Consider the following 10,948-nt stretch of genomic DNA (forward strand, 5'->3'; position numbering starts at 1 on the left):
GATATATGTCTCTGCAAGATTGCAACGTTTCTGCAATGTAACTGCATTAACCATCTGTGCTGTATGGGTTTTTGAGTTTTAAAACATTTATTAAATTGTTTGTGAGATATAAATTTAAACATGGAGTTGTTTATGACATGTTCACGGTTACAAGTGTTCGAATTGTATTTAATGATACAATGTCAAACGTTTTCATTATAGTTTTCTAAGTGTTTGTAAAATGTTATTGTCAGTAAAGAATTAACCAGGTGTTTGCAACGTACTTCCAAACGGTATAACCATGCAATAAAACTATTCATAAATAAATATAAACATCCTCTCTCACTTAAAATTTTCGCCAGGGAAAGCCCGTGTACGTACACTTAATTATTCGTGGACAGAAACAGCAAGACGCTTATTTTTTATGATTTTTCAGAACGCGATAGATATTCAGTAGAAATTTATTTATATAATCGCTCGGCCCGAGCCAAACAATAAATACATTATGCATCCTAATGCGTCGATAACAGCTATAAATAAGAAGACAACAGGCCAGCTGTGTGTCACGTCTAAAATATGTCCGGAAAAATATACGCCGAGGAAACCTGGAAAAAAGAAGATACATCGACTGTCCGTGTGATCGTTTACATTGATTACATTGATTACGTACCAGGTATCGCGCCAACGGTGTTCATCAGGCCGAACACGCTGCCGGAGTGCTTCGGTGCAAGATCCGAGGGATTTACAGCAATAGCGTTATTGTGGAATCCCGAGCCACCGATAATTAACGCGAGACAAAATATCGCGCTCTGAAGGCTTTCCACTTTCGCTACACGGAACACATACGAATTGACAGTATTATGCGGCATGACACTGGCCGATAAGCCCTTATTAAATATCAAGATTTACCCAAGAATAACAGACTTCCAATTTCGATAACAAAACAAATCGTTTGAATTGTTTTGCGTGTTACAGTCACGGAATAGCCGGCTTTAATTATCTCTTCTGATAGAGCTTTCCCCAAGAATGTACAAGGTAGCATTGACAGCCATGGCACCATATTTACAACCCAACCCTGTTGATTAAAGTTATTTCAACATGATGCAACGAAAAGAAAATCGCTACATTGTTATTTTATTATTACAAATTATCTAGTGACTCTAGTCAGCTTTTTCTAGGCTACAAATTTTTTCTTGTTTTGGTAATGGAATAGTTCTTATGCTTTTTTTTACCAATTTTTTAAACACGCAGCCAAATCTGTCGGAACAAATTTCGTCAAATGCCCACCTTGGCAAAAATAAAAAGTTTCATAAGTATTTGTATAGCGTTTACGTGAGCGTTTGCAGGAGTTCGTTGAGAGTTTAGAAACAGTCAATAGAGAATTTGTAGAGCGGAAATTGCAACTGCGGCGTTTAGAAGACGTTTGTACATAGCATTTTTTAACTTAGCATTGTAGAACTTTTATGAAACGTTATATACAGTATTTTATAAGCGTTCTGAAAGCGTTCAAAACACAACGGCATTGTGTAAGCATTCTCATAAAGTTGGAAAACGTATGAACTTTAAAAAAACCTTCATTTAACGGTTATCAACGCTTCGTAAAGCTTGTTATTTTCGCCAGGGATTGCCAAAACAAAAGTCAAATGCGGACACCGATAGCTATGATTTTGGTGTGGGTTTTTGATGAATCTGTTGCCAATCTGATGCCGATCTGCTAACATTTTGCTGACTGAGCAATAATATTGTATAAAAATAAGATTACCCTAATTTCAGGAAATGTGTCATGGAAGTATGTAGGCATCCACGAAAGTAACACGAAGAAACAGTTATTTTGGCAAGCGTGTCCAATAACACAAGACCTGAAAATCATAGTTAACAATCAATAAAGGCAGACGGGACAATCGGTCTATAAAGAATGTTATACATATATTTATATAAAGTCTTATGATCAATTATGTAATTTTCACAATCAAACGATTCAGGACTAGAGCATTTGTGTAAGCTATAGCATGTCAAACTCTTATTACTTCTGAGCGCAATCGTAAGTCTTAAAAATCGATTCGGTATTACAGGAATATAATATGTATATATTCGGCAAGAGGATTGCACATTTCCAAAGAGTGCGATTCCAAGAGCTCTGGTTTTCAAATCGCAAAATCTGAAGATCTCGAAAATCGAATTCCAGGCTAATACAATAGGCAAGAATTCTTAAGGTATTTAAAATTCCAATTGTTTCCCAAAAGTTGCAAAAGTTCCGGATTTCAAATCGCGAAAATCAAGAGCTTCGAAAACGATCGATGAGGTGAATATATCCTATAATCGTAATACCTGACTGGTTGATTACAAAAGTTTCTTTTTGTACCTCTAATTTATGCAGTACTTTGAAAAGATCGCATCCCATGCATCATAATTACCAGAAAGGAGGCTGTGACAGCAGTTTGGACCAAGGCAAAGTGGTCGACTTGGTAGAGGTTGTTTTTTCCTTAAAAGGCAGGATATGATAGCTTAACAAAGCTGTCCATGCTAAACTCATGCCCCCTATGTAAATAAATTAGTAAGCACCACAAAGGAATGTCATTTCTGCCTGAGAACAAAATTAACAAGGAGATGCGCTCAACTATTAAATTATTTAACAGTTGATATTTTAACACACAAACAACCATGTTGTGCTACAATGCCCTTATTAATTTTTTAAATATCAAGAGTCATTATTTTCTCGTTATTATCATCACACGCCGTGTCTGAAAATCACTATCTTTTGTCTACGGATTCTTCCATTAATTTGACATCGATTTACATAAACTACATTGTACCTAACGTCCGAAAGACGGTCATCCAGTTATAATTCTCCAGAAGGTACGAGCCTAACGACCCGGTGAGTAGGGTGCCCAGAGCAGACCCCGACGTTAATAAGCTAAAGAAGGAGGCTCGTTCTGCCTCGTGCAAGCGTTGGCTGATCAAGCTAATCATGCTAGGAAAATGCATTCCTGTAAGTGACAGGTGTCGTATTATCCACTATTGCCCTTAGTACAACTATGTGAACGCTTGAAGAGTCACCTTGGAATGCTCCGTTTATCATTCTCATCGCCGCGACGAGCCAGACGGAGGTTCCGTCCCCCGAAAAGAATTCTATGATCTCCGGCATAAGGAAGGTCGTCGCCGAGCAGCCGAGGGCGGATATCCACAGTACTCTCTGTCCGCCAATTTTGTCGCTAATATAGCCGCTGGCTACCTGCGTCAACATATATCCCCAGAAGAAGCTTGACAGTATTATCCCTGAGTCCGACTTCGACCAATTCTTTTCCTGACTGACGATGGGTATCAACAGGGGAACTGATGTACGTGTGGCGTATATCAGGCACGTGCCGCACAGTAGCGACAGGAACCACTTCTGCCTCTCCCTCCTGAACGGAAAAAGGTTTTAATGCCCAACAATGCCATTCGTAATAGCAATTACGTGCAAGTGTTGTGAAGTAAAGGGTCAAGAGATAAGAGCAATTTGAGGTATCTTCTATAAAAAAAAAATGTATTAACAATACACGGTAAACCAAGTCCGCATCGCCTATTAAAGAAGTGAAATGTAAATTACTCGACTAAATAAATTAAATACAGTAGTGTATGAATGACATGCCGAAAGAATACAAGGCAAAAAAGTCTATAACATGCTATTTGCGTCTAGAAATATTCTATCTTGTGGCCGATGAATAAGTTTAAAAAATTTGTGCAAATTGATAAATTGTACCGTATACATTGTACATTGTCGACAAGTTTTTCAAGCGTTTTAATTTGCTTACATAAAGTAGAATATTTCTACAACAGATGCAAAGAGCACATTGTAGATTAGACTTTAGAGACACGAATTCAGAGGCAAAAGTCAAACATGTAGTCAACAAAAAAGATAATAAAATAACAGTACCGCGGTAACATTGTGAAGGTAACTCTAATTTTTGATTAATTCAATTGACAAAATTATTTAAAATATAAATTTTCAACTGCATAATTTGTCAAGTATCCCTAATCTGGTTTGTTTTTCCATGTGTGTAAATGATTAAAAAAAAATTAAAAATTCCATCACAATTCGAAGGAATAATGGATATAAGAGGCAAAACAGGATGTTAGTGTCTAAATGATTTTAATTTGTAAAAATTAAATTTCTCCCAGCCAGGGTTAAACCTGGATCTCCCTCTCACTAGGTAGGCCTCTTGCAAACTCGACCACCGAGGCATGTGGCAATATTTATCGCAATAAACGGTCCAACGTTATTTCACGAAAGTCACATTTGTGCAAATCGTGACCTGAAATCGAAATAGAACTGCACGCCGACCAATTTGTCAGTCTTACAACACCGTTTCAAATATGAATTCCCGTTATTGCCATATATTTTTTGCAACAAATTTAAAACTTAAAATTATATAGACACTAACATCCTGTCTTGGCTTTTATATCCTTTATAGTTTATTCCTTCAAATTGTGATTTCACGTCAAAGCCTTAGTCCCAGTCTACAATAGAGATTTAAGCCCTAAGCCTTAAGAAATTGACTAATCACAGTCGCGCATTCTTCTCATACTTGACCGTGATTGGCCAATTTCTTAAAGCTTAGGGCTTAAATCTCTATTGTAGACTGGGACTTATGAATTTTATTGCTTAAAAATTCTAGGCTTTAAATTAGGGCTCGCTATTATACGTTTAAACGGAAACACGTTTATACGTATAATTAGCTATCCGTTTATTAGAAACGTTTTTCCGAATACACGTGTTTCTACTTAACAAACGTTTAAACGTTTACTAGGCTCTAATATACGTGTAAACGTTTAAACGTGTAAACGTTTTTCTACAAATAAACATTTTTCTGGAAGAAAATGTAAACAGATAAACGTTTATTCGAAAAACGGAATAAAATCCGAGCCCTACTTTAAATACAAGTGTTGACAAGTTAATCACTGATCAAGTTAATCGGAGTTTAGTCGAAGTCACTGAAAACAATGGAGATCAGCGAATCTTTCGTTTGGAAAATTGATGTATCCTCCTGATTGTATGTACCTCGACCAGGACAAGATGGTCCTGTCATCGAACGGAGTGTCCAGTGGTATCTGTGACTGCATCATTCGTGGACTCGTTTTAGCTCGTCGATTTCGATTTCCGTGTCAGAGCGTCGGCTTTCGTCGACGTCACGCCAAAGCACACCGTGACTTTCACGCGCATATTTATTGTTATTGACACGCGGATCTGTTGAAGTACTCAAAATCCTTAAATTTTGTCACGCTAATCTCCGTGGTCCTCTTCATCTCGGCTCGGAAGCTTTTGACTCCGAGTCACTCCGAGACTGCTCGAGCGCTGCGCTGCGGAGTTAAATGGCTCGACCTGACACTTGACAGTCCTGACACAAGTCGGGCCGGATTCTTCGCGCATGCGCGACATACGCGGACTAGGGTATCCCGTATATCAGTAAAGTACATGAGAAATGAAAAAGAGTATGCATGTACGCCCGGATGCGTTGCCGTCTGAATATAAGTATAAAAGAACCCCGCACTAATCATATAGGAAATTGGATCTCGGTTAAATTGGCTAGTTTTCACATATGTTGTAGCTTATGACCTGCTGAACAAAAAATATAATGGGCTCACAGTTAAATAATGGCTAGTTACTGAGCTACAGCCAGTCAAACATGGAAAATTTGGGCTCCCCGGGTCTTGTTTGGAAATACTTTGAAGCATATTAGGAAAAAATGTTTCAGACAAAAGTTATTTGGTTCGATGGGAGACATAAGACGATGCCATTAATTTGACCTTGGATAATTATTTGAAGGTCACATGAAGGTCAATTTCAATTTCTTAAATGGACACCCCCACTTTTCAGTGCACATATTTATGTCGAGAGTTTTTCAAAGACACTATATGTATAATGAAATATAGTCTTATTTCGAACCAAACAAATATATATAGAACCAAACAACTTTGTCTGAAACATTTTTTCCTAATATGCTTCAAAGTATTTCCAAACAAGACCCACGGAGTCCAAATTTTCCATGTTTGACTGGCTGTAGCTCAGTAACTAGCCATTATTTAAGTTTGAGTCCATTACATTTTTCGTTCAGCAGGTCATAAGCTACAACATATGTGAAAACTAGCCAATTTAACTGAGGTCCAATTTCCTATATGATTAGTGCGGGGTTCTTTTCCATGTTTGACTGGCTGTAGCTCAGTAACTATAGCCATTATTTAAGTTTGAGCCCATTATATTTTTCGTTCAGCAGGTCATAAGCCACAACATATGTGAAAACTAGCCAATTTAACCGAGATCCAATTTCCTATATGATTAGTGCGGGGTTCTTTCTTGTGGCTTGCTACACCTATTGCGAGCCTGGCTTGTATATCGTAATTGTGCCTGAGACTTTGAGCGAGCTCCGATTCAAAGTCATTCCTAGCAAAGATTCGGGCTCTGTTCAGTGTGGATCCACAAATCCGCGCATCTGTAATAATCACGTAAAATGTGGATGAATATACAAATGAAAATAAAATAAATTAAGAGATATGCGCACCACACACACACACACACGCGCGCGCGCGCACACACACACACACACATCGCACATACACGCGTGCGTACATCTCGAGTGATTATCCAGTTTCGCGTAAGAAACGCGATGAGAACTTCGCACTAGAGGTCAATAATCATATGTATATATGATTGTTGCATGTCGGTTTTGTGCGTATTACTTACAATTAGTGCATATCCACTTGGACGGACCTTGACATTTATACCGATAACAGTGGAGACAGCAAGGGGACGTAGATGCAGAACGAAAACGTTGACGCATATGTACACGATGCAATAAAATGTGATTTCACAACGACGTCGCTTGAACGGATTCCCGGACTTAGATAAACGTCTGTCTGTCCTCCAGGAAACACGATGTGCAGGAGCTAAAATACGTCGCTCGTTTATTCTTTAGACCACCACCCTCGAGTTGCGTTGTTCGAGTCATGATATGCGCGAGATATCTCGCACCGTTTAAGAATTGCTTCGAGGAAGGGCTTGGAACACCCCGCAGAAATGGCAGAGGTAATTTGAATATATAGTCGCACTCTTTCTATCGAGTGTTATTCGCTTCGTGTCTCCCGCGGTGCCAAGGCATTGTTGTACGTTCTGTCAACTGAAAACTGAACGAGCACAAATTATTTCATTTCAGACGCAAAGTGATTGCATATACAATTCAATAATCATGTATTGTAAGTATATCTGTGTCGTGCCAGTATCTTATCAGAGCTCCGTCACGTTGCTTTATCATTTATTTTAAAAAAATTAAGCAAACCAAGGATTGACATTTGATTCCAGACGAAGAACGGGCCAAGAAGTGCCAGACACTTTTACGTCACCCCAACGTTCGTACGTGTATTCTCAAATTTAAGGAGCAGCTTGCCCACAATCCATTTTTGCAAGTGGCCACGTTCATCGCGATAGCGTCGCTATTGACACCCATCCTCTTGTTTATCATATTTGCCATCATCAGTGCTGTATTTGTATTTATTGGTTTTATGATGGTTCAAGGTAAGAAACGATACGTCTCTTTTCTCAATCACAGACAGAGCTGCGCTGCCGCTCGGGCTCTAAGTATATGCGTTGTTTTCAGTGACAGTATTGGCTATTGGCGCGAGTATTTTAAGCTGCGTACTTTTCTGCATCGCAAGCACTATTATAATGGTAGGATTATTTATCCTCTTCGCCTATTACACGTTATATTACACAAATCATGCGTTTAATCTCTTGATTTGTACGAAAACCTGATAATTGTGTATAAAGACTGTTGTGTTCTTAAATATAAAAAGAAAAAAGAATAAAAAATGTTATGAATATAAAGTTCAACCTGAATATGCAATACATATTCCTAGTTTATTCTTACATTTAGGACAGTTTCAAGTACAATCTTGGAGCCTGAGCAGAATGGCTGTCTTGTATTCTTAAGACATAAGACAGTTATTGTGCGTCACCTCAAGACAAGGCTTAAAACATTGTCTTAAGAGTATAAGACAGCCATTTTGCTCAGGCCCTCTTTAAATCACAGACTTAAAACATAAAGCATTGTCTTAAAAGTACAAGACCGTCACTTTACTAAAGCTCTTAAAATATAAACCAATCGCAGAGCAATATCGGCATCTCAAGACATTGCTTAACCGACGGCATTATTAAATCATATATGTACTCGAAGCAAAACATTTTATTGTATATGTGTCGATGGTTTCTTTCTTTCATCTACTTCTCTCTTCTGTCTCCCCTTTTATCGGTATAAATGTCAAGATCTGTCCAACTTGTACATATGTGTAATACGCACAATATCTGTCCTGGATTAAGAATAGATTATGAATACCAGCCCACGTCCAAATAGATCAAAATGTCTATATCTACCTTAAGAATATTTAAATAACAAAATTACATAATCTTCGCCCCTTCTCTCTCTCTCTCTCTCTCTCTCTCTCTCTCTCTCTCTCTCTCTCTCTCTCTCTCATTTAAGCATGACATTTATATCAGAGGGATGATTGGTTGAAGATACTCGTTTCTTATTTCGCTTTTGTAGACAAGTGTATCTCGTGCCACAGTGAGTTGGTTAACTCGTCATCAATCTCTTGATTTTCATAACAAAAGTGGTGGATGTAATCGCACTTGTTTGATACATCTGTGTCAAAGAGTTAAGGACTTAATAAGCGAATACTCTACTTCTATCTGCCACTCGTTAACAAACAGAAGTGGCTCGCGTAAAACATAAAATCACACTCAATATATCTTATTGGTTGTATGCATGTGTTAAGAAAAAAAAAAGGATACAGCCCTTAATACCGTGCTTCGTAGCTGCATAATCCCATTGTATGTTAGTGAAGTCCTTGTACAATTTCAACTTTTTTCTATGAAACAAACGAAACAATGACAACACTTGGATAAAAGAACCCAAAATGTATCAATAAACAATGACAACACATACTTTCCTTGCTCCAGCACTTGCTGATCATGTACATTCGGCCGCGGTGACCTCAAGTTGTTGCGTTTCTCCTCCAACTGTTTCATCTCTTGCAGGAGCGTCTGTTTGCCCACTTGCAATTCTTCCTGTTAAAAAGCATTCTGCAGCAGACAGAATATCCAAACTCCGAAAACATTTAAGATATACTCACTAAATAAACCTTCTCTTTTGACAATTCGTTATTTTTGTGCTCCAACGCTTGTACCTCCATACGCAGCGTTTCTTTCATAGCAGCCAATTTTGACTGTAGTTCTTTAATCTTAGTTTCGTCCTCTATAAAATAGAAGCACAGTATAAAAGTTAGTGTAAAAGGAATAATAAAAACGCCATTGTCTCATAATTTTACAAGGATTTTAAAGCAACAGATGACGCAGGAGCTTGTCGATCCTTCCTGAATTTATTTCCAAATTATTTTTCGTACCCGCGAACAACAAACTTTACCATTGAATTGTTGATCTTGACTTCTTTTGGTTTCATCCGCAATTTCTGCTTTTGACAGCAATAGTTGTTGAAGTGTCGACGTACTCGTGTCTACAAGTTTAGCTCTCAACGATTCCAGCCAATGGCCCTCCATAGTTTAATCTAATATTAAAACCAATTAATCTTGCGATAACTTGAAACACAAGACGCAAGACCTATTTTACATCTGATGAGCTACCGTTACAATTGGAAAATTCGAATCTGCAAGGGCCGACACAACAAAGATCTAAATTTAAAGGTGCATTCCGGTGAAGATAGGAACTATGAAGAATAAAGACTGAGAGCAGTCACTTGTCTCGAAGACAAATGCGCCCCCTGAGAAAATGGACGTCAACTACGACCATTCTAGGCTGCGTTCAGAAACACCACCCGAGTACACCTCTGTGAACTAAAGCCCGCTGCAGACGATGCTATTTTTCCTGCTGGATTGCTTGCGATTTAGTAAATTACTATCATTGCACCACTCAGCATTCAGGATTCCTAGTAATTTACTAAATTGCAAGCAATCCAGCAGGAAAAATAGCATCGTCTGCAGCGGGCTTTAGCCGGCTTACTTCGACTTTTCGATTTTTTTTTCGTTTGTTGGTCGTTTGTTGATCATTGTTGGTCTAATATCAATGTTTGTTGGTTTACAATTTTTTTATAAACAAAAAAACAAAAATTAGCTTGAAGTTAGCCGACAACTTCGACGTTTTAAAAAAAATTTTTTTTAATCGTTTGTTGGTCGTTTGTTGGTCACTGTTGGCCTAATATCAATATTTGTTGGTTTATAATTTTTTTATTAAAAAAGAAAAAGATTAGGTGAAGTTAGCCGACAAAATCTCATTTTCGAATAAAAAATGATTAAATCGATGCGCAATCGTTCGCTGATGATTGTTGATCTAATTATAGCGTTTGTTGGTTTAATTAGTATTTTCTTTTAAAAACGAAAAATAATCTCTTATTGATGAATCACTGTTGATGCTAAACACAAGTTTCGACTAACTTTGATTTTTCTTTTGTAAATCATTTGTTCGTCGTTTGTAGGTGATTTTTGGCTTAATTATAGCATTTGTTGGTTCAATATTTTCCCTTATAAACGAAAAATTATCTCTTGGTGATGAATCGCAGTTGAAGATAAAGGCGAGTTTCCACTAACCTCGATTTTTTCCTATTATTTATGCAAATCGTTTGTTGGTCGTTTGTAGGTGATTGTTGACTTAATCATAGCATTTGTTGGTTCAATATTTTCCCTTATAGACGACAAATGATCTCTTAGTGATGAATCACAGTTGAAGGTAATTGCACTCAATAAAAACTCGCCCTAAAACAGTACTGGAATATGACACCGCCGTAGAGTTAGCAGACAAATTCAATATTTTTGAATTTTTCTTTTTTATATAATTTGGGAATTATTTGGGGAAATTTAGGAAAATGATTTCAACATTTAGGAAATAATATTTTTTTGTTAATAACAAATTTTTATTGAACGTCAAGTT

General features: G+C 37.5%; 3 protein-coding genes across 6 annotated transcripts; 1 reads left to right on the plus strand and 2 right to left on the minus strand.

The window, feature by feature from the left end:
* Nucleotides 1-426: 426 nt before the first annotated feature.
* LOC105557388 (solute carrier family 17 member 9) lies at nt 427-5,622 on the minus strand. Its single transcript, XM_012004624.1, has 8 exons — nt 5,021-5,622; nt 3,037-3,383; nt 2,793-2,966; nt 2,394-2,517; nt 1,742-1,838; nt 889-1,054; nt 650-808; nt 427-584 (listed from the first exon to the last, which is right to left on the minus strand). Exons 1-8 carry the CDS (start codon nt 5,083-5,085, stop codon nt 445-447), a joined length of 1,272 nt encoding a protein of 423 aa, XP_011860014.1. The 5' UTR covers nt 5,086-5,622; the 3' UTR covers nt 427-444.
* Nucleotides 5,623-6,263: 641 nt separating this feature from the next.
* Nucleotides 6,264-7,837, plus strand: LOC105557391. Its single transcript, XM_012004629.1, has 4 exons — nt 6,264-7,042; nt 7,170-7,209; nt 7,316-7,528; nt 7,611-7,837. The coding sequence occupies exons 1-4, from the start codon at nt 7,034-7,036 to the stop codon at nt 7,763-7,765; spliced, it is 417 nt and encodes a 138-aa protein (XP_011860019.1). The 5' UTR covers nt 6,264-7,033; the 3' UTR covers nt 7,766-7,837.
* On the minus strand, nt 7,837-10,820 carry LOC105557390. 4 transcript variants are annotated; one of them, XR_001008597.1, is made up of 6 exons: nt 9,432-9,771; nt 9,142-9,263; nt 8,955-9,076; nt 8,801-8,877; nt 8,412-8,651; nt 7,837-8,319 (listed from the first exon to the last, which is right to left on the minus strand). XR_001008597.1 is itself a non-coding variant. In XM_012004627.1 (6 exons), exons 2-6 carry the CDS (start codon nt 9,562-9,564, stop codon nt 8,536-8,538), a joined length of 570 nt encoding a protein of 189 aa, XP_011860017.1. In that variant the 5' UTR covers nt 9,565-9,572; nt 10,609-10,820; the 3' UTR covers nt 7,837-8,535. The 4 variants fall into 4 exon arrangements, 3 of the variants coding, with proteins under 3 accessions (XP_011860017.1, XP_011860016.1, XP_011860015.1); XM_012004627.1 differs by adding an exon at nt 10,609-10,820 and having other exon boundaries at nt 7,837-8,651; nt 9,432-9,572; XM_012004626.1 differs by having other exon boundaries at nt 7,837-8,651; nt 9,432-9,572; nt 9,655-9,771.
* Nucleotides 10,821-10,948: the final 128 nt, after the last annotated feature.

This window comes from Vollenhovia emeryi, unplaced genomic scaffold, assembly GCF_000949405.1.
Source record: "Vollenhovia emeryi isolate VEMERY1.0 unplaced genomic scaffold, V.emery_V1.0 DF939499.1, whole genome shotgun sequence".
NCBI lineage: Eukaryota > Metazoa > Arthropoda > Insecta > Hymenoptera > Formicidae > Vollenhovia > Vollenhovia emeryi.

Bases quoted from the DNA above. Each gene is read 5' to 3' on its own strand.
- LOC105557390 (XM_012004627.1), bottom strand. From the start codon at position 9,564: ATGGAGGGCCATTGGCTGGAATCGTTGAGAGCTAAACTTGTAGACACG. The intron at 9,264-9,431 runs GTAAAGTTTGTT...TCTATTTTATAG, and splicing joins TCAAGATCAACAATTCAATG to AGGACGAAACTAAGATTAAA. The intron at 8,652-8,800 runs GTATCCTTTTTT...TCTTTGACACAG, and splicing joins GAAGCACGGTATTAAGGGCT to ATGTATCAAACAAGTGCGAT.
- LOC105557388 (XM_012004624.1), bottom strand. From the start codon at position 5,085: ATGATGCAGTCACAGATACCACTGGACACTCCGTTCGATGACAGGACC. The intron at 1,055-1,741 runs GTAATCTTATTT...TTTAATCAACAG, and splicing joins ACACATTTCCTGAAATTAGG to GGTTGGGTTGTAAATATGGT. The intron at 809-888 runs GTAAATCTTGAT...TGTTCCGTGTAG, and splicing joins TGGAAGTCTGTTATTCTTGG to CGAAAGTGGAAAGCCTTCAG.
- LOC105557391 (XM_012004629.1), top strand. The intron at 7,210-7,315 runs GTAAGTATATCT...ATTTGATTCCAG, and splicing joins CAATTCAATAATCATGTATT to ACGAAGAACGGGCCAAGAAG. The intron at 7,529-7,610 runs GTAAGAAACGAT...CGTTGTTTTCAG, and splicing joins TGGTTTTATGATGGTTCAAG to TGACAGTATTGGCTATTGGC.